This window comes from Ambystoma mexicanum, chromosome 4p, assembly GCF_040938575.1.
Source record: "Ambystoma mexicanum isolate Mex_15411 chromosome 4p, UKY_AmexF1_1, whole genome shotgun sequence".
NCBI classification, from domain to species: Eukaryota; Metazoa; Chordata; class Amphibia; order Caudata; family Ambystomatidae; genus Ambystoma; species Ambystoma mexicanum.
The window spans coordinates 469,532,901-469,552,912 of NC_090927.1; the positions used below are offsets into that span (position 1 = coordinate 469,532,901).

Here is a 20,012-nt window from a genome sequence, read left to right on the forward strand (position 1 = left end):
GAGTTACGACGGTTTTCAGTCGCGTCTTGCTTTCGGAAAGTATGGACATCAGTATTTGTTGTCGTGTTTGGAACTACTGTGCTCAGCGCATTGGAATGCGGTAAAAACACCTCCTCATCTAAGTGAGCTAGTACATCGTCATTAAGTATTTGTTTAGAGAGAGCTTTATCACTTTGGGTTTCTAGTGTGCTGTAGTAGACTGATCTTGACTTTACCGGACCAGTAGATAAGGGGATGCTGGTGAGATCTAAGTGTGTCTGATGTGTGGATTGCGTGCCAGGCTCCTGACGTTGTGTTTGATACACGGAATCTTCCTGTTGTGTGCCAGTTAGTGATTTGTAGCAATTCCAGGCTAGAGTTTTTAACACTGGGACCTTGCGTTGTACAACGATAGCGATTTCGCCTTGCTTGTCATTAGTTGAACTTTGTGTGAAATTTAGTTGGCTACAGTATCCACTATTTTCGCCTATCCCCTCTATTGTTTGAGTGTTGCCAACAACGGCAGTCCCAGCGTATCCGCGAAATCGACTGTGCTCTTGCTCACATAAGGGATCGACTTCTCCTGTTTGATCCATACTATCACTATTCAAGGTCGCAACGTTCATCAGTGTAAGCGAGCATGTGATAGGATTATGCATAGTAGTCGGAACAGGCGACAGCGGGATAACGGTTACCTTTGTGTTATCCTTTGGTAACGTAACACTTATACTTTCAGCATTCGTTCCATAATTATCACCACTATGTATTTGTAGTGGACTGTTGGATGATGGTGGAGTGGTTACTGGGTAGCTTACCTGGTCTGTGAGTGCATAGGCCAGCTGCACCGGTTCTTCTGTGTCCTCCCCTATCGGCGTCCAGTTCTTACATTGGGCTCGTGTTTTTGGCCGTTTGGATGGACTTGCCCCAGCATGTTCGATTCTGCGGCTCATTTTAACAGACTCCGCAGGGTTATGGGTTGCAGGCAGCAGTTTAGTCACACCCGCTTTACTGCAGTCGATAACCCCTGTCCTGGCCGCACTCCCCGCACAACAGCACAACAGAGACGACTCGCCCTTTCGCCGAGGGCTTACGCCGCAAGGGCGTTGAGGCGGCCTAGATAAGGGCGGCTGCAGAAGTCAGCTGACTCACCCTTAAAGGCACACGCACCTCGCAGTCTCCGGGTCCGAAGTCAGGTCCGTAGAATAATCACAGTTCGCAATGCAGTCGAACCAATCCAGCAGCACAACAGAGACGACTCGCCCTTTCGCCGAGGGCTTATATTTATATTGCTCCATCACCTGCCATTCATAGATTTAATAGTCTAGACGTTGAGTAATGGGGAGCATGGCTTGGTATTTCTAAAGATAAATGCACATGTAGGTTATGTCTTGATGAACATCAAATTGAAACAAGACATGTAACCACATTGTGTATGTATGTATAAGAGCTACGTCATGTACTATAGTAAACACGTTGACCATATACATGCAATAAGAAATGACCAATTCTGGTTGAGGTGTGTATCAGGCTATAGCAGGGGCCTACTGGTTGCGATAGTACAGGTCTGGAAAGTTGCAGCTGTTAGGTTGGCCCAAACAAGGCCTTACTAATTGAGTTGGTTTGGTAGGCAGTGATGTTTATACATTTTTATTGGAATTGAATTGAGATACATATTGCATATGAGGTAAGCTAGAAGGCTGTCTGAAGGGGCCTAATAAGTGATTTTTATTAGTATTGGCTAATGTGCAGCATATTGTAATTTGATATTTATTAATAAATTATATTACATAGGAATGTATTGTATAATATGATTTTGAATTTTATAATTGTTTTTGTTTTTCCATTGAATTGAATGTTTCTAATGTACACACAAATAAATAAAAAAATACAAAGAAAATGATCTACCCTATTTGGTGGAATAATTGTAATGGGTAAATTAACAACTAATCTGATTAGTTTCCATATTATTTCAATATATAAACAGGGAAATAGGAATGTTCCAACTAATTGCATACCCATGTCACTTTCAGTCACTAATAGTAAACTATTTAGCTCTCCGTTATTTCAATGAGCTTGTAAAATGGAGAGTTAATAATAAGGATCTGTGTGATTTGGCCGTGGCAGAATGGTTTGTGGCGGAATTGACTGTAGTCAATTTCGCCGCTAATGCAATTTTACTGTGGCCAAACTCCGCAAATCTCTGTCCCCTACCCCCAGTACATCTTCCCCCATACCCTGCACTTACCTTTTCCTTGCCCACCGCCTCTCTTGACCCTACAGTGTCAGTTCCTCCCCTCCAATGTGGGTCGATCCGACGCCGCAGGGTCCCTTTTTCTTTTCTTCGTCCCCCGCCTCTAATCTTCAGTAAGCGGGGGACACCCCTGCAACCATCCAAGTCCATAAATGCCTCCTTCCCCATGTACGGCATTTATTATTGATCTAATTTTATCGATCGAATGGTACTGGACAAATTCGGTCAGATTGGGTAATACTAATAATAATATACTATTTAAATATCAGACTGGAAAATAAAGCTTAAACAGGTAAACAAGTGGATAATGCTGTTTCTACTTCATAAAATACACAGTATTTCATTTTGGAAAAAGTTTTATATTCTTGACAAATAAAAAAACAACAAGAACCATCCCTATCTGAAAGGGATGTCAATATAAATATACATAAAACTCTGGTTTCTGTTTGGTTATGCTTAATGATATATAAACCACTATTTCAAATACAAAGGGAACATAAATTAAATATTTGACAATATATGGCTCTATGCTTAATCTCTTTCCTAAGCACACTTAGTATTGTTATGGTTAGAATGTATGGTTGGTTACACACTGCACTACAGACTGCACTCAGGGTGAATAAAAGAATATCATTGTGCCAATAAGGAAATATTCTCATGTGAAATGTTCAGTGTGTGAGTGGTTTTGGGACTGGATCCCATCCTCTTTTAGCTTTTTTTCCAACACATACATTGTAGTATTAAGGACAGTTTTTTCTCCCATCTATTCTATTAGATAGGCGGAGGAAGCACCACCTCTTGACTAGGGATAGCACACCCAATAGGGATAGGGTGTCCTTCTGGTTAGGGATAGCATGTGGTGGACACATTGTTTGGTAAAATTGAAAGTTGTATGCTCCAAAAGCGATGTATGCCCTATTGTGTTTTTTGTGTGATACTATATTCAACATCTAACAGGAGGGTCTATATACCCTGTGATGGTGTAGATACTCAACAAGTATTTCCCTGTTGTGGCTTGTGTTATGTACAGTTTCACCATCCAGTAAGTGCACCAGAAATACTATTAAAGAGGGCTGACCTCAACAGAGTCAACATTAATTTCCTCCCATATTGCTGCTAGTCAGCAAAGTTGAGTGGGTTGTCCAGAGTATTGCCCCACAGGCGAATTAGTGAAACTCTCTGCCAGTTATCATTTGTTATTGAGTTTTACATAATGCATGTATCATTTCATGGTTTCTTGGAGTTTAGGATCTACACAAATGTAGGAGCATTGTAAGATTGCTTGGTTGCAATGCAGAGGTGTGTATAGTGCAAAAAAGATATGGCTTTGCCAGTTCAAAGGAGGATTATTTTTAAGATCCTCTACCTTATTTATAAGTGCATCAGTGATTTGGACCCACCCTATTTATGTACGAAGACCTATATTTATTGTCTCACTAGGTGTTTATCTTCTGGAAGACAAATTGTTACTGGTGGTCCCACGGTAGCCCTGCTGTCATTATGGAGAGAGGCATTTTTCATTAATGGTCCCGAAACTGTTGCATCAGCTCCCAGAGGACATTCACAACATTAACTCTCTGTGGCTGTTTCAGAAAAAATAAACAGATATTTCCATTATCTCATTGTTTTGTGCTTTATTGTACAACTGCACCCAGGTGCAGGTACTTTCAAGGTTCTTCACTTTGTGTGGAAATACAAATTGAGTAAAAAATAAATAAAAATAGGGTAACTTGGCAGCTATGCAAGGGAGTCAAGGACCAGAGGGGTGACTGACTAGAGGAGCCAACAACCAGAGGAGAGAGACTGCAGGACCGGTAAAGGCAATGGGCCAGAGAAGCCAAGGAGCAGAAGTGCCAAGAATATGCTTTTTTAAAATCGCATTCAAGAACTTAAAGTGCCAGAAAAATGCAATATATAATACAAGCTTTTTGTTATTACAGACAAGGTCTGTGTGCTCTTCCCAACAGCACCTTTACCTCCCTGCAAGCCATGCAAAATGTAGCAGCAAGACTCATCCCCAACTAACCAAACACTCGCGAATTCCCTGCTCTCGGCCAGCTCCACTGGATTCCTGTATTCCCTCGCTCTCAGCCAGCTCCACTGGATTCCTGAATTCCCCCGCTCTCGCCCAGCTCCACTGGATTCCTGTACCCCAGAGAACTGCTTTCAAAGGACTCTGCATAGTAGTCAAAGCCATCCGCCTCAAAACCCCATCTTACCATTTATACGACAAACTCAAACCCATCACCCACACAAACACCAGACAAGCTAGCCAGTATCTTCTACACATTCAATTCTGCAAACTAACATGCAAACAAAATCATGCATTTACCCAGAGAATGGAACACCCTACCACTTCACATCCATACTGCAACCTCGACCACCCCTTTCCAAAAGAGCCTCAAAATATACTGGTTTCCCCACACGAAATACCACCCCTCCATCTCCCCTGCTACCACCTGTCTATCCTAGCCTGAAAACATGTTATAACTTCGGTTTCACCTCTTGCCTTTTGAGCCATTTAAGGCGCCCCAGGATTCTCTGGCTAGGGTCAGTACTGAACAAAAATTCAAATAAAAAAGAATGAATACAATATGTTTAAGTGGTTGTATTATGTTTCTTACTTTCTTATTATAGTTTGTTTTCACATGCAGCGTGCTGCTCGCTCTTCTTCAATGAGCGGCAGGTGTGCTGGGGCACGTGAAATGTCTTCTTCCTAGCACTGTGCTTAGCCAACTGGTGGGAGCCAACTATTGTTGCCGATTTATTGTCTTGCTGCCATGCGTCCTGAGAAGCACATTTCGTAAAGGAAGCATCAGTCTTCCGTGGAGAAGTTTGCAAGTTCTCTCTCCTCCTCCCCTGCAAGGAAGAAAGGAGCCCAGCAGAGGTGGGAGCAGGCAATGCTAAGGGGTTCTCAGAAACTGCTGGTTCACATTTGCTGGGAGGTATTGCAGTGGCGGCGCGTCAGCATAATACATCCAGACAGGCACTTTCGCCTCTTCTTCATCCTCTCAAGCTGATGGTGGGGAGTCTGATGGACTGAAGGGTAAATATCTATACAAGGAGGTTGTGGCTGCTGTGTAGGTGGAAGACTATATGGGTTTTGTGCTGCCTCAGGAGAAGGAGACATATTCCAAACTTCCTTTTTCAACGAGGTTTCATTTACAGAAAATGGAAATACGCCTGACTTTCCCCAAGCTATTGGTTGCCCTACCTGACAAAACTAACTAGAGTGCTCATCAGTGAGCCCAAAAGAAAAGTCAGTCTACTCTCCCAAAATCTGATCTGATCTGACCCTACCACTAACAAAACAACTAAGGCCCAGGAGAAGGACTCCCTTATCCTGTGGGCATCTTTCTAAGCAGATTCGTTTAGTAACATATTTTTTGATATTTCTTGGTTATCACTTTCATCAAATCATCAAGCTCAATTAGTGGGCTCTTCCACTTTTCCTTCTCTCTCTTCTATTGACCGTTTGAGGTCTTGTTGATTTGATTTTCAAATCATAACTGTAGCCCTCTTATTTTTCCCTTATTATACAGACTTAGAAGTCTCTCTTGTTACAGTGTCCGCTCTTTATCTTGATTACCAAAATCAATATTCTACCAGTTATAAATCTCACTCTTCTTATGAACTGGTATTTCACTGGCACGAGTATGAGTAACCCAGTAATGATTCTCTTCTTATGAACTGGTGTCCCAATGGTATGAGTATAAGTTACCCCATGATGGGTCTCACTCTTAATATACAATTGTAACTCTTATTTTGTACTGGGACAAGTATGAATAATCCAGTAATAATTTTCACTCTTACTCGACTCTTTCTGGGTACTGGGACAAGTAGGAGTATCCCATTCTTTATTGCTGGTCCCCACCCCGGACCAGCAATAAAGGAGATCTCCTTCTCTCCCCATTAAACCTCTCTAACTCATGGATCGTGTCACTGGGCCTCTAGTAGGTACAGAGCTTTCTTCTCTCCATGTCAGGATGTTCTCTCGTCTCTCGGCACACTCTGTGGTGCCTTTAGGTACATGGTTTCAGCATCTGGGAGATGCTCCCTCGCATATTCGGTCACGCCACCACTTCTCCTTCTGTCCCTCCTGGGACATGAGTCCAGTTCTTCAGCATGGCTTAGTTGAGATCTCCTATACTGCAACCCGCTTGATCTCTCACACCAGTTCTCTTCTGGCATTGGAAACAGCGCCTCCCTGCTTCCCTCGGCTCCGCTGCTATCGCACCTTTGGAACTTCTGGGCTTCTCTCCCATTTGTGTTGCCTCATCCCATTTTTATGATGCTGTGCTGGGACTTCCCTGGCGCAGCACAGCAGTCCTTCCTCTTTGTTTTGTTTGTATTCCTTCAGTATTGCTCCAGTCGTTTTCTTCATCTCAGTACCACACAGTTCTTTTCAGGTTTCCCCTGTTTACAGCATGAGCAAAACAAGACTTGTTCTTCATGGTTTCTTCTAGTAGATTTTATTTGGTTGGACCTTAGGGGAAACGGTTAGGGAGTTCCTCATCAGAACGGGAGTCCTTATCCCCAAGAGGGGAGTCCTTATCCCAAAGAAGGGAGTCTCTCTCGGTGAGGTCCCGCTTGACTTTACCCCTACGGAGGGTATCACATAGCGGGCTCACCTCTCTAGGCTCACAAGGAAAGGCTCCCCTCTGGAGAGAAGTGACGGAATCCTGCGATTCGTCACAGTTTCCAGCAGTGGGCACCTATGGTGTCTCCTGTGGTGTCCACGATGCAGCATCCTCTAGAAACTTTAAACATACCATCAAGATGAGGCTTTCATTGCTTCTGGTAATTAAGGAGGTAGTGCTATGGGACTGGGAGAAGCCAGAACAGGTTGCTGTGCCTCACTTCATAGCTAGGCTCTATCCTTTGCAGTAGATGATCTTTGCTTCTGCAGTCTTTGCAGGTGGATACAATTCTGTCCATTCTGGTGGGCCGTTCTTCTAGGACGGCAGACGAGGCTGCTGTGCAAGACTAGGTGGACAGGAAGGCAGATTCAGTATTCTCTGGCGCTCAAATGGCCTTCTGAGTGGCCACTGACATCAGAGACAGCGTTGGGTGGTTTTTGGGTGCTGTAAAAAGCTTGTGGAACAAGAGGCTGAATGTGCATCTCTGAAGGTTATACAATCGCAAATGAAACTGCTTGAGGACTTGACTTATAATGGGGATATTGCTGGGGTTGTGACCATGGGGCTTACGGTGTCTGGACACCGCAATTGCACCTCAAGGACTGACATTCAGATGGGCATCAAAATGCTGATGCGCTGAAGATCACCTCTCTGGTGGAGATGTTGTTTGTTGACTCATGGGGGTAGAATGCGCATCAGGTGTTGAAGGTGGACAAACATGCTGACAAGCTCTATAGGCACCTGGCTGCTAAGGCTTGGGATGGGCAGTCTGGCGGGAACAGGAGGTTTTGTGAAAGGGGGCCTAAGGTAAATCCTCCATCATCAGTTGGTCGACGTTGCCCAGGATGTCTGGCAAGCCTTTTCCTCCAACAAAGTTGCAGAAGCAATGACGTCAGATGTGTGGTGGCCAGACTCAGAGTGATTACGAACGTCATTCCCAGGGAAGCAAATAGTGCTTTTCTCATTATTCATGGGGTTGTGGACTTGTTGAAGAGGGGTGTTTTGGGAGGTTCCCATGAAGGAAAGAGCTCAGGGATTTTACTTTGTCATCTTTGTTGTCCCAAAACCAAATGGCATGTTCCAGCTGATTTTTGGACCTGAAGGTTGAACGTGTTTATGCAGATTTAGCGCTTCAAAATGGAGACACTGAACAGTAGTACTCCAACAGTCAAGGCGTCTGACTTTCAGGTGTGTCCAAACCTGCATGCTGTTTACATTCATGTGCCCATCGGGAGATTGCATCAGAAGTTTCAGAATTTCCAGTTCCAGGCTTTTCGGTTTGCCCTCAAGACAGGTCCCTGGGCATTTACCAAAATGATGGGCCCGGTGATGGCACATCTTTATGTCAGGGGGTGCAGATTTTTCCGTACTTAGACGATTAACTGATCAAGGCTCCCACCGGGGACCTCTTGTTGAAGCATGTGTAAGTCACATGCAGGGTGCTGCGGGATCTGGGGTTTCTGCTGTACCTGAAAAACTCACTTGCAACCATACTAGGACTATCAGTACATTAGGGCACGGTTATAGTGCAGAGGCAGGTGCTGCTCCAAATGGATCAGGCAGTCCACCTCCAGTGAATCTTGGGGTGCCTACTGTCTCAGGACTGGACGACAGCCATGGAAGTGCTCTGTGTGCATGGGTATATTGCAGCCATTGTGTTTGTGGTTCCATGGGCAAGATTGCACATGCACCCATTGGTGTTTCAACTACACATGTGTTGGTGGACAGACTCTCATGCAGACCTACAGATAAGGGGTGTATTGGCTACTTTTACTCCCTAAAAATGGGCAAATACTCCCAAAAAATTAAGACAGAGCGTAAAAATAGGAAACAGACATGTAGGTCTGCTTTCACTCACACAGCTATATGGATAAATCTGGACCAGTAGTACCACAGGAAGAAACTACCATTATAACTGCCTGATCGGAAGAAGTAAACATATCTTTTAATGTGTATGAATAACTAGGTGCACAGAAAAAAATATTACAAAAACATTTCCGTTTAACAGTTAAAATATATTTTTACTTCCAACTTAAAAAAAATAGGGAGTAAAATACTCCAACTTCCAGATCTTATCTGGAGCACTGCTCCCAGGAATACAAGACAGGAGTGCTATCACTCTAGCACTTGAGTGTCCAGCTTCGGTAGTCGTTGGTCAGGGACAATCTCCTGAGAGGATTTCTGCTGCATCAGCCCTTGCAGAGCGAAATCAGATGCCAGTAGCCTGGTCTGGGGGTTGCCTGGAACGGTTTATAGTCATAATGTAGAAAAAAAAATGTCGACTTACAAAAATGTAGAAAAAAAAATGTAGAAAACAATAATGTCGAAAACCTATACATATAATGAAAAGAGTCCATTTTTAGAAAAAAAATGTCGAAAAAAAATGTCAATTAGCACTATCAATAAATAAATAAACAAGAAGAGTATCATTTACATGGGGGAGTCCCCCCAAACCCACTCACCCAAAACCCCCCGGCCACCCCCGCCACCACCCTCTCACCCCTCATACTCAACACATTTTAATTATATATATATTTATTTTTTTTTTTCGAAAAAAAATCTAAAAAATGTAGAAAAAATTCGACATTATTGTTTTCTAAAAAAAAAAATTCGACATTTTGACTTTCTACATTATTGCATTCTACATTATGACTGACCACTGCCTGGAACATTGGCCTCCCTCGCAAGCCACTCGGTATTTCAACTGGAGGGAGCTAACAGTGATTTACAGGGCTCTTCGAACCGTTTCACTTTGCATCAATGGGTCGGCTGTTCTCGTGAGGACGGAAAACATGTTGGCAATGTCCTATGTGAACTGCCATAGGGGGACTTAATCCAGACAGTGGGAGTCGCTGGCTTTCAAGTTGGACTGCTGGACTGAGCGCAGCCTGCTGTCTCTAAGAGTGATTCACATCAGAGGGTGGCCAACATCCAGGACGACCGTTTTTGCAGTTTTTAAACAATGTTTTATTATTGCAATATGATAATATAATGCCTCAGTCGCTGTTCACTAATTGTTCTCAAATAGTTAAAGGTGCATGGTATGGGAACCATTGCTTAGCGTACTTACTTTCTTCCCAATAAATAGTCAATATGTCGAATTGTATCAAATTCATATGCTTTCTTTTGTTAAAAATGTCTTTGCCACCGTAATATTTTGCATAACATCCATACTCCAGCCAATGGAATTATGGAACTCGCTACAGGAGGTAACCATTGCCTTGATTACCGAATAGTATCAAAATGCTTCTGCCAGATCTTCCTATATCATCCGAGTTGCGTTTCTCCCATATCTATCATGATCGTAAATATGATACTCCTTTGTTTTTAATTATTGTGGCAAGAGAAACCAGCCCCAGCTCCATCTGTGTAGCCTAAATTGGCAACGATAGTGGTAGACCCAGAGTATTCCTCCAGGGTTTAACCTCCAGTATTTCCAGCCAACATATCTCTTGCTCTGTATACATCTCCAACCCATGCAATATACCTGGGACTGTACTCCTTTTATAAATCTGTAGTATAACCTCAATTGCAAAAAGCCTATTCATATGAATTCAGGGCGTTTATTCCTCCTGTTGAGTGTTCCGCCGGACGGTGCTTCACCTGATCTGCAGAAGCTTCGGCTTGCCAGTGCTGGCCATTTTTGCCAATCCTCAGCATGCTCAGCTTCCCAGTTTCTGCTCCAGGTTCCCGTGTCCGAGGCATGGGAAGTGGATGTCATAACCCGACCTAAAATATCTGACTTGGAATACTGCTTTCCTGGCGACTGTGACATCTGCCTGCAGACTGGGGGAGATTGGGGCACTGTTGTATTCGGCTCTGTTCTTTCAATTCTAGTTTACTAGTATTGTTACTTGGTGTGATACAGGGTTTCTTCCACGAGTTCTGTCAGAATTTTACCAACCACAAGATATTGTTCTGACAACTTTTTCCCCCAGCTCAGACTCTCCACAGGAGGAGAGGTGGCACATGTTGGAAGTCAAAAGGACGGTGTTGACTAATCTGGATTTTATTTTAGTTGATTTGTAATGCGCTTAACATGGGGGCATAACGTTCTGTGCAGTGGGTACTGCATCTAAGCACAGTTGCTGCTAATTTGAAGAACTGTGTTGAGTGCTAGAATTTGAAGAAGATTATCTGAATAGCAGAGTTTTTAATTATTTACGAAAGTGAGGGAGGAGTTGCAATTACAAATATGAAAAGGTAAAGAGTTCCATAGACGTGGTCCGGCTAACGAAAAGCATCCAACATCACTTGTAACACAATTTGAGGGGGTAATAATTAACAAATTAATATTTAATGAGCGTTAAGGTCGAGAAGTAAAAGTTTTTGGACCCGGTATTAAGGAGCTAAGCCATGAAGGCATTTTAAAACCAAACAAAAGTATTTTTAAAAAGGCATACGCTGAGTAACCGGAAGCTAATGTAAGGCTTGTCGGGGTTCTGATATTTAGGCATCTTCTGGAAATCTATAGATGAGTCTTACTGCAGAGTTCTGAACTTTCTGAAGATGGTGGAATAGAACCTATTGCAAGCCTAACATATAGTGCAATTGCATGATAAATTCTAGAGTTGATCAAGGCACCTGTGGTGTCACGTGCCCGGAGAGAAGGGTCACGTGACACAAGGAGTGGGAGGAGAAATAAAGGAATCACCGGAACTGGCGGTTTCGCGCCAGTCCGGGTTTATGCAGCCAGCCAACGAGTCGCGTGTCCTTTATTGCGTGTTTCGTCCCACCTCGGCCTCATGAGGTACAAGCGGCTGAACTTTGGAATTTCATCCGCCGCAGAGGTTTTCCAGCACGAGATCCGTAAAGTCATCACAGGACTAGCTGGTGCCACCAACATCAGTGATGACATCCTGGTATACGCCGCAGACAAGGATGAGCACCACCGACGACTAGCAGCAGTCCTGGAGAGACTCGAGGGAGCAGGGTTGACGCTCAATGCCGAGACATGTGAATTCGACAAAGATGAACTATGTTTCTTCGGATACATCTTCAGTGCCGCAGGCGTATCCCCTGACCCATCCAAAGTACAAGACATAAAAGACTTCAAACCTCCCCAGTCTGCCTCGGAGGTGCGAAGTTTCATGGGGATGGCAACTTACTGCGCGCGCTTCATCCCTGATCTCACAAGCATCGCGAGTCCCCTCAGAGAACTAACCAAGAAAGACCAAAGATGGGAGTGGACCGAAGTCCACCAGCGAGCATTCCAACAGATCAAGGACGCCCTGTCTGCTACCACAACCATGGCGTTCTTTAACGTGGAACGGCAGACTGAACTCCTCGTGGATGCCAGCCCCGTAGGCCTAGGGGCCGTACTGACCCAAACAGATAGCGAAGGCAGAGTGTTCCCCATCGCATTCGCCAGCAGGGCCCTCACGAAGCCAGAACAAAACTATGCCCACATCGAAAAGGAGGCCTTAGCAATACTGTGGGGGTGCCGCCACTTCAAGGTGTACCTATTAGGAAAACAAGCAAAAGTCTTCTCAGACCACAAACCCTTGATACCGATATTCCGAGGCTCTGCTCCACACCCCCCGGCCCGCATAGAGAAGTGGATGCTGAAACTGCAGCCGTACAACATTGAGGTAGAATATCGGCCAGGTTCAGACAACCCGGCAGACTATCTGTCCCGCCATCCGCGACCCGCTACCGACAGCGAACGACATCATGCAAGAGAAACAGACGAGCACGTCTGTCATGTGGTGGCGTGCGCCAGGCCACGAGCCCTGACGCTGCAAGAAATAATACAGGAGACAAGTGAAGACACAATTTTGCAACACACTGCCTTGGCCATTCAATCAGGAAGCTGGAAGACCTCTCATGTCTGCATCTCACCGCACCATACCAGCTCAAACCAAGCTCAGAGCACTGTTCGGGATCAGACACAACTCTCGATAGCACCAGAGGGAGTGCTCCTGAAAGGCCACCGCATCATTCTGCCGGAGTCCCTCGAAGAGAGGGCACTCAAACTAGCACACAGTGGACATCAAGGGATTGTCAAGTCCTCGGCGTACCTCAAGTCCCGGATGTGGATGCCAAACATGCATCAAAGAATCACAGAACTAATTGAGTCATGCGCAGCCTGCCAAGCGTCCAGGAGGCCAGAGAACCCAGAACCGATCTCCAGTGCACCACGGAGCTGCAAAAGATGGGACGCGGTCAGCATGGACCACTGCACCATCGCAGGCGAAGGATACTTGCTTGTAGTGATAGACGAATTCAGTAGATACCCCGAAGTAGAACATGTATCATCCACCAATGCAGAAACCACCATCCTCGCGCTGGAGAAAATATTCGCCACGCATGGGATTCCAAGGAAAGTGAAGAGTGACAATGGACCGTCATTCACCAGCCAAGAGCTGCGAGAATTCTTCAAAGAGGTGAACGTGAAACATCAGCGAATTACCCCACGATGGCCTCAGGCCAACGGAGATGCGGAACGCTTTATGGGGTCGCTAAACAAAGTTATCAGAATTGCCAAGGAGCAAAAACACCCCTGGCTGAAGGCAGTTTACCGATTTCTGAGGACGCATCGGCAAACCCCACACTCAGCCACTGGGATCAGCCCAGCAGCCCTTATGTTTGGAGTACCAATACAGGCGGAACTCCCAATACATCCACACTGGGTCGCACCCGAGTTAGACATCCCAGAAATGGATGCTAGGAGGAAGAGGCACAACGAGCAAGAGAGCGTCGCCAGGCGCGCACACCATCGAGAACTAAACCCCAGGGACACTGTCCTCGTCAAGAACCGAGCACAGCCAAAGAAGATGTCCCTAAACTTCGAAGTCCATCCGTGGACAGTTCAAACCACCAACCACAGCATGGTCACTGCCACCCGAGGAGGTGAAACGGTAACCCGGAACATATCCCACTTCAAGAAAGTACCCACGGAGATGTGGGAAGAACACCCCCTGTCCCCGAAGGAAAAGACTGTTGAGACGCCCCAAAGACCCACACCGTCAACCAGCGAAAATACGCCGGAAGAGTCAAACAGTCCGTGCCCACCAGAGGTCGAGACAGAAGAAAGGACCGCCACAGACACCTCGCCCAAAGGACGGAACACCCGCTACAGCCTGAGGGAGAAGCCCAAACCATCATCCCGCCTCAAAGGGTATGTCATAAACGGGGTATATCGTAAAGGGACTAACAGAAGAGACAATAATCCGTGCTAAAATGTATTCTGGCATATGTGAATTTACCTCCAATTTGGGGAGGAATGTGGTGTCACGTGCCCAAGAGAAGGGTCACGTGACACAAGGAGTGGGAGGAGAAATAAAGGAATCACCGGAACTGGCGGTTTCGCGCCAGTCCGGGTTTATGCAGCCAGCCAACGAGTCGAGTGTCCTTTATTGTGCAGCGCTTGCATGCTCCGCGAGCAGGGTTTCCTTCGTCGGAGGCCGCGATCACGCCGCTACCGCGGCCCACTCCAGGGGCGGCCTTTCATACATCACAGCACCCACCAGACGCAGCCCTCTCTTTTAAAGGAGGTAACTGCCGAGGATTTTGGCCGTATGTTACTCGAATGAAAACCTACTGGGCCTACCTCTGATGTATTACCCGACTTGGTGTTTCACAGTCGCTCAACTAGGGCGATGGTGGCATGGGTGGAGGTGCAGAGCGGTGACCTGGGCCAATCCAAATACTTTCACCAGGCACTACTGACGCAATTTGCATAAGCAAACTCTGCTCTAGCACTTAATTTCAAGGGTGATTTATTGTGTTATTGAAATAAATTGGCGAAGGGGTGTTGAGCAGCACTCTTGTTGGTCAGTGTTTTGGATCATTTTCACTGCCGTATTCATAGCTCCCAACTTTTTTTGTCACCTAGGCGGGTCAAAACACCCGATTTTCTTTTTGGCGGGTGAGAGGCCCATTGAAGTGAATGGGCGTATGAGGGACTTGGCGGGTGATTTGTCTGACTTGAAGGCGGGTTACACCCGCCAAAAGCGGGTGAGTTGAGAGCTATGCGTATTTGTTATGACTCAGAAGTAAGTACTGGGACAAGGAAGAAGGATGTGGCGGTAATAAGCCGGTTAATTAACCGTGATCTTTATTACTCTGAGTCCTTGTTACAGGACTTACGATTCGCCTCGCACGCCCCTGGAGCAGAGAGAAAAGGCCTATGTACTACCAGAGCTCTCAAGTTTCTCAAGGGCACCCACTCCTGTTTTTCCTTAATGCCAAATGGGAAAGAAAAAATTACAAGTCCCAGAATCCAAAGGGCAATGCCCGGACTGTCTGGCATTCTCACGCACAGATGAGTAAAACTTGAGAGCTCTTGTAATATTAAAATGATGGAATGGATTGCTGGCATGAAGGTTTGGACTGGAAACACAGAAGTACTGTGACGAGGAAGAGCAGGACTAGGAGTAATGATTATCAGCAGTAAGTAACCAGCCCAGTTACTGCACAGTCCAGTGCAAGAGAAATCAGGTCAGCTGGGCGCTCAGGTAGTAAGGGACTCAGGTGCCCTGCTCGAGCAGTTTTGGGGGGCTGCCAGACTGAGCACTAGCTCACTTAAAGACCTAGACTGCAAACCCACCTGCTATTGGAGAGGTTGAGAGCCTGACTAAATATTTGACACTGTAAGATCTCTCAAATTGCGAATGGCCATGCGTGAGAAGGCCATCCAGTCCTGTTTTTTTCAATCTGGATCGTAGGACATGTCTTTTTTTCTTTTCCGACTGAAATGTAAGAAAATGACAAGTCCTAGAATTCCAAGCAAAATCAGTAAAGGATTGCCTGCACATGGTTACGGGAAACTAGAGAGCGCTGCACTCTAATTGCGGTCCTTCTTTTGTAAAGTATAATTTAAACATCAAAATATAACTTTGCTAAAAGTAAAGGGCTAAGCAATAGCTCCACGTCAGACACAGCTTCTAATGTAGGGCGGCGGCCATCTTAGAAGGGCATACATTACTAGGCAATGTAAACTGCGCGGACTCAGGGGAGGCCACCACGTCACATCTTTACAGAGAGTTCACTGAATTCACTTTACAAATGCTCCATTCCAATTTGGCCGCCAGGGCACAAGTTGACACCTTGACAACTCTTACTAGATACCTATGAGTCGGCGTCGCTGAGGATCAGACACACTCAGGGTGTTACATTTGCCATCAACCAGATCCACCTTTGATTTGTGTTGTTTTTGTACCTGAGTGATGGAATCGCCGAACAAGAAAATACGGGGAAACGAAATCATCTTGCTATTGCTTCCGTTCATTAAGCCAAAGCCAAAATGCCGGATTCAGAGCGAGCCTGCGCGTGGACGATGGAACACGGTCCCACCTACAATACCAGCTTTGAATGCCTTGCGCTAACGTGCATTTACGTCTGTAAAGCAAGCGGCCATATTACAGGAGTCATGATGTTCTAATACGTTTATAACTTCTGCCCATCAGAAAGCTCTGGAAGACCATGTATATGAAAAATGTAATTAAGTAGGCATTCCCAAACATGATCCATTGCATTCGTGAGATGCTAGTTCAGTCCTCTCTTTTTTTTCTTTGCTTTCTAGGACTTAAATCACCGATCTATAATGAGGCGATTCCGGCTTACACGTTCCGAAAAGAAAAGCAAGCATTGACAAAGCCAACCTTTTTGGTTTGTACTAGGTAGGCATGGGACATGCATCAGCATGCCAACATTCTCCATTCGATTTCGGACATACTATTCCAGTCCTAGTTTTAGCTTTGCATTCTGGGACTTGTAGTACAGGATTTCGTCATTATAAAACCAGGACTATATTCAAGTTCCAGAATTTAAACCAGGACTGAACTAGTATCTCCTGAATGGAATGAATAATGTGCTTGTGTATTTTGGAATTTGCGTTTAGCAGACACTGCCATAATGATACTACCTGGTGTGGCACCTCATTACAAATTTGGTGATTACCCCCAAAATCATTTACTATTACTGCCACTCGATCCTATGGCAATACAAGAGGTGGTATGGCGGAGTAAATCCCCATTTGGAGCCCTATGGACCCATTGGATTTTTAGCAGATTTACCACAGGCGGTATTCTACATGGTAAATCTGCAGCTTATTTGAGGTAAAGTGGAGGATTCCCCTCAAGCTTCTTGCTCCACTTTACCTGTACACTTGGAATTGCAGTAAACCTTGCAGTAAATCCGTTACCACCAAAAAAGTGGTGGGAACAGAGTTAAGGCCAATTTGTACTGCACGGTCAAACTCATAATGAGGCCCCTTGTTTGGAAATATGTGGGCTGATCCCTAGATGCATACGCTACCCCAGGTTCTGTTCATCTACCAATGTCATTCTTCTCATGTCTTCTCATGTCCACACCTTCTCGTTCTGATATACCCACAATCCATACATTTATCTTCCTTCTGGCCTTATTTTTGTTTTGTGCTTTTTGGATTTGTTCTCTAATTATTCTCTTTTTGATATCAACACATAACAAATCCTCATTTTTGATTAGCACTGGCATGTTTTGAGAGGATTATTTGCATTCCTGACATGCATTGGCTTAAATGGGGATATTAGTCTGCATCCATTTGGGGGAGGTTCTCAAGTGCCACAACAGTTTGCACATTGCTCTCTGCACATTAAGATGTTTGCCAAACTCTTGCTCGATTTCTCCTGCCACCGCGCAGTTCAGACTCTCCACCATCCTGTTACTCTGAGGGTAATACACTGCTGTATATGTCCTTTTGATACCTCTATTGTCACTATACTGCTTTATCACTATACTGTTAAATTATGGCCCATTATCACTCATAATTTCCATGGAAAACCTTCCCCTCTGAAAACCCCTGTAAGAAAACATATATATCTTCACCTGTTACCTTATCTACTAGTTTCATTTCCAGCCACGTGGTGTAGTAACCAATCATTACTATTGCAAATGTTGTCTTGTGTCCTCTGACATAGTATGGACCCAGTATCTAAAGAGCTAAGTGTTCACAATCTCCCTGGAGTATGACAAGTAGTTTCAATGGCTGTTTACATATTTTCATGGATTTGAGTGGTCCAGGCCCAACATTCCTGCATCACTCACTCTACCCTAGTATATATGACTGGCAACCTATACCTTTCGATACGTTTTTGTTAGGTGGCTGTAATGTCCAGGTGGCTTTCATGGGGCATATGGATTCATGTCCAGATGTCTTTCTTTGACCAATGATGCGAGAGATGGTTCAGGGTTTTTTTATTTTAAAATGATCAGTTTGAGAGGATGAGAGTTGCAGTGCAGGAATAGCAGAACGTACTAACGGCTGTTCCTCTCTCATCTCCCACCTCCCTACCACAGGCTTTCATATCCCCAATGTAGACAACTAGAGAACAATAACCCCTACTGCCGATGATGCTTACAAATGGACGATCTTCACAGTAAGAAAAGGCGCTTTCCAACTGCTCATGTCCCTCTAAGTCATACATCTCTTGCACTCTTGTTTTCCTGACCCTGATGTCATTTCCCTTGCTTCTACTCTGGCTCCTCCTCCTGTAGTGATAAGCTGCTAGGCGCTTGCAGTAACCTGCATTTGCACTAACCCACTGAGCTATCTTGTGTGTATTAGAGCCTATTCGAAGCGTGGAGGAAAATGCTGACATCAACCAGGACTCTCAAACTGGGTGAGCCTGCATGCTTGCAAGGGGTTAATTGCAAAGGCCTTTTTTGAAGACATAAAACATCGTGCTTTAGCAAGAGGCTCCATGCAGTTCGTGGGAGCCAGGCATTGCTTTGCCCGTCTTCGCTCTGCAAGTCAGGTGCACTGATAAGACAAGAATGCAAAGAAACAGTGCCCGAAGCCTGGGAGCCAAGACTGGCTGTTTCCAGTCTTGTAACTTTCCAAGCAAAAAACATGTTTACTGCCAGGAGGGAAGAGCCTAGAAGCTTCTCGAAGAGCTGACACGTCATGATGATTGACGTGCAGCTCCTAATAAGAGAACTATACTTGGACCAGGGAGGGGGGACTCATCCTGGACTGTTGGAAAGACGTGCGTATCAAGGACAGTGCCTGGACGACCAGCTGTGCGCTATCAGGGCCGAGGCTCCTAACATCACATCCCTGCTCTGGTGTAGGACTGTGGGGGCTTGGCCAGTCCTCCCCTCCTCTGCTGAGGAGTGCCGGGCACCAGATAGCGGCGAGGGTCCTGGATGTGATCAGATCGTATCTTCATCTACATTTCATTAGGAGCGTAAGACCAAATAATTGCATATTCATCTGTGATTGATAATTGGCATTATATAGCTTGCACTCTCTATTTCCACATTATTATAAATTGCTGCTTAGTTTTCATTAGTCATTGTAGATAATAAATGCAAGCATCATATTCTGTGTGATTGGCTTTTTTCCAGACTGAGTTCATCGTGCTTCTTAAACCTTATTTGTGTGGGAAGGTAATTAGGAGTGATTTACTTTGCACAAAGGGCTGGATCCCAGGGAGGTGCGGGTACTGTTTATCACTACATTTGGCGCTGTGAGCAGGGTTTTCGAGCACGATGCCCTTCTGGAAAAGAAATACAAAAGATGAATGCAATGGGGAAGATAGTGCACTCTGTCACATTCCAGGATGGCCGGCATCAAATGCTTGGTCGGGTGTGGCAGATATTTTGCATCGGTACTCGGCACCGATGGCATGGGACATGCTTGAAAATGATGTTTCCCCGGCGGTAATTAGTAAGTGCTTGGAGAGTTTACCGCTTGAGAAATGCAGAAAGGAGCTCAAGGCAGCAGGAAATATAGGCTGGTTATTCCTGCAGGCGCTCAGAAAGGTGCATGAGAATGAATTGCTTAAAGATGCTAAAATTAGTAAATTAACAGACGAGATATCCCTGCTCCAAGAGCAACAAATTATTATGAGAGAGACCCTTGAATCGTCCGTTAAACGGGCTGATCAGATGGAGGACAGGTGTGCCTCTTTAGCTGTGCGTGTAGCCACGCACAAGCGCAGACAGCAGCGGGGCAATCCATCAAAGATAAGGATTCGCGCGCTAATTAGGAAAGATAACTGGGACCCAAATTTATGGTCGGGTGAAGTCAGTGATAGTGAAACTGAGCAAGCACATGACTGGAATGAGTCTGTTGAGATTAGACTTGCTGAATTAAATTGGTCTGATGGAGAAGAGCTGGAATGTGTTCCAGAGAAATGTGTTTATCCAGCACG

The 20,012-nt window shown here is 45.2% G+C and overlaps 1 protein-coding gene across 1 annotated transcript in view; it reads right to left on the minus strand.

The window, feature by feature from the left end:
• The window catches only part of IAH1 (isoamyl acetate hydrolyzing esterase 1 (putative)), a 483,285-nt gene extending 467,108 nt beyond the window's left edge, over nt 1-16,177 (minus strand). The window contains exon 1 of the mRNA XM_069605997.1: nt 16,034-16,177. Coding sequence (XP_069462098.1) covers nt 16,034-16,102 — 69 coding nt within the window. The 5' untranslated portion in view covers nt 16,103-16,177. The remainder of the gene's footprint in view (nt 1-16,033) is intronic.
• Between the last annotated feature and the right edge of the window lie 3,835 nt (nt 16,178-20,012).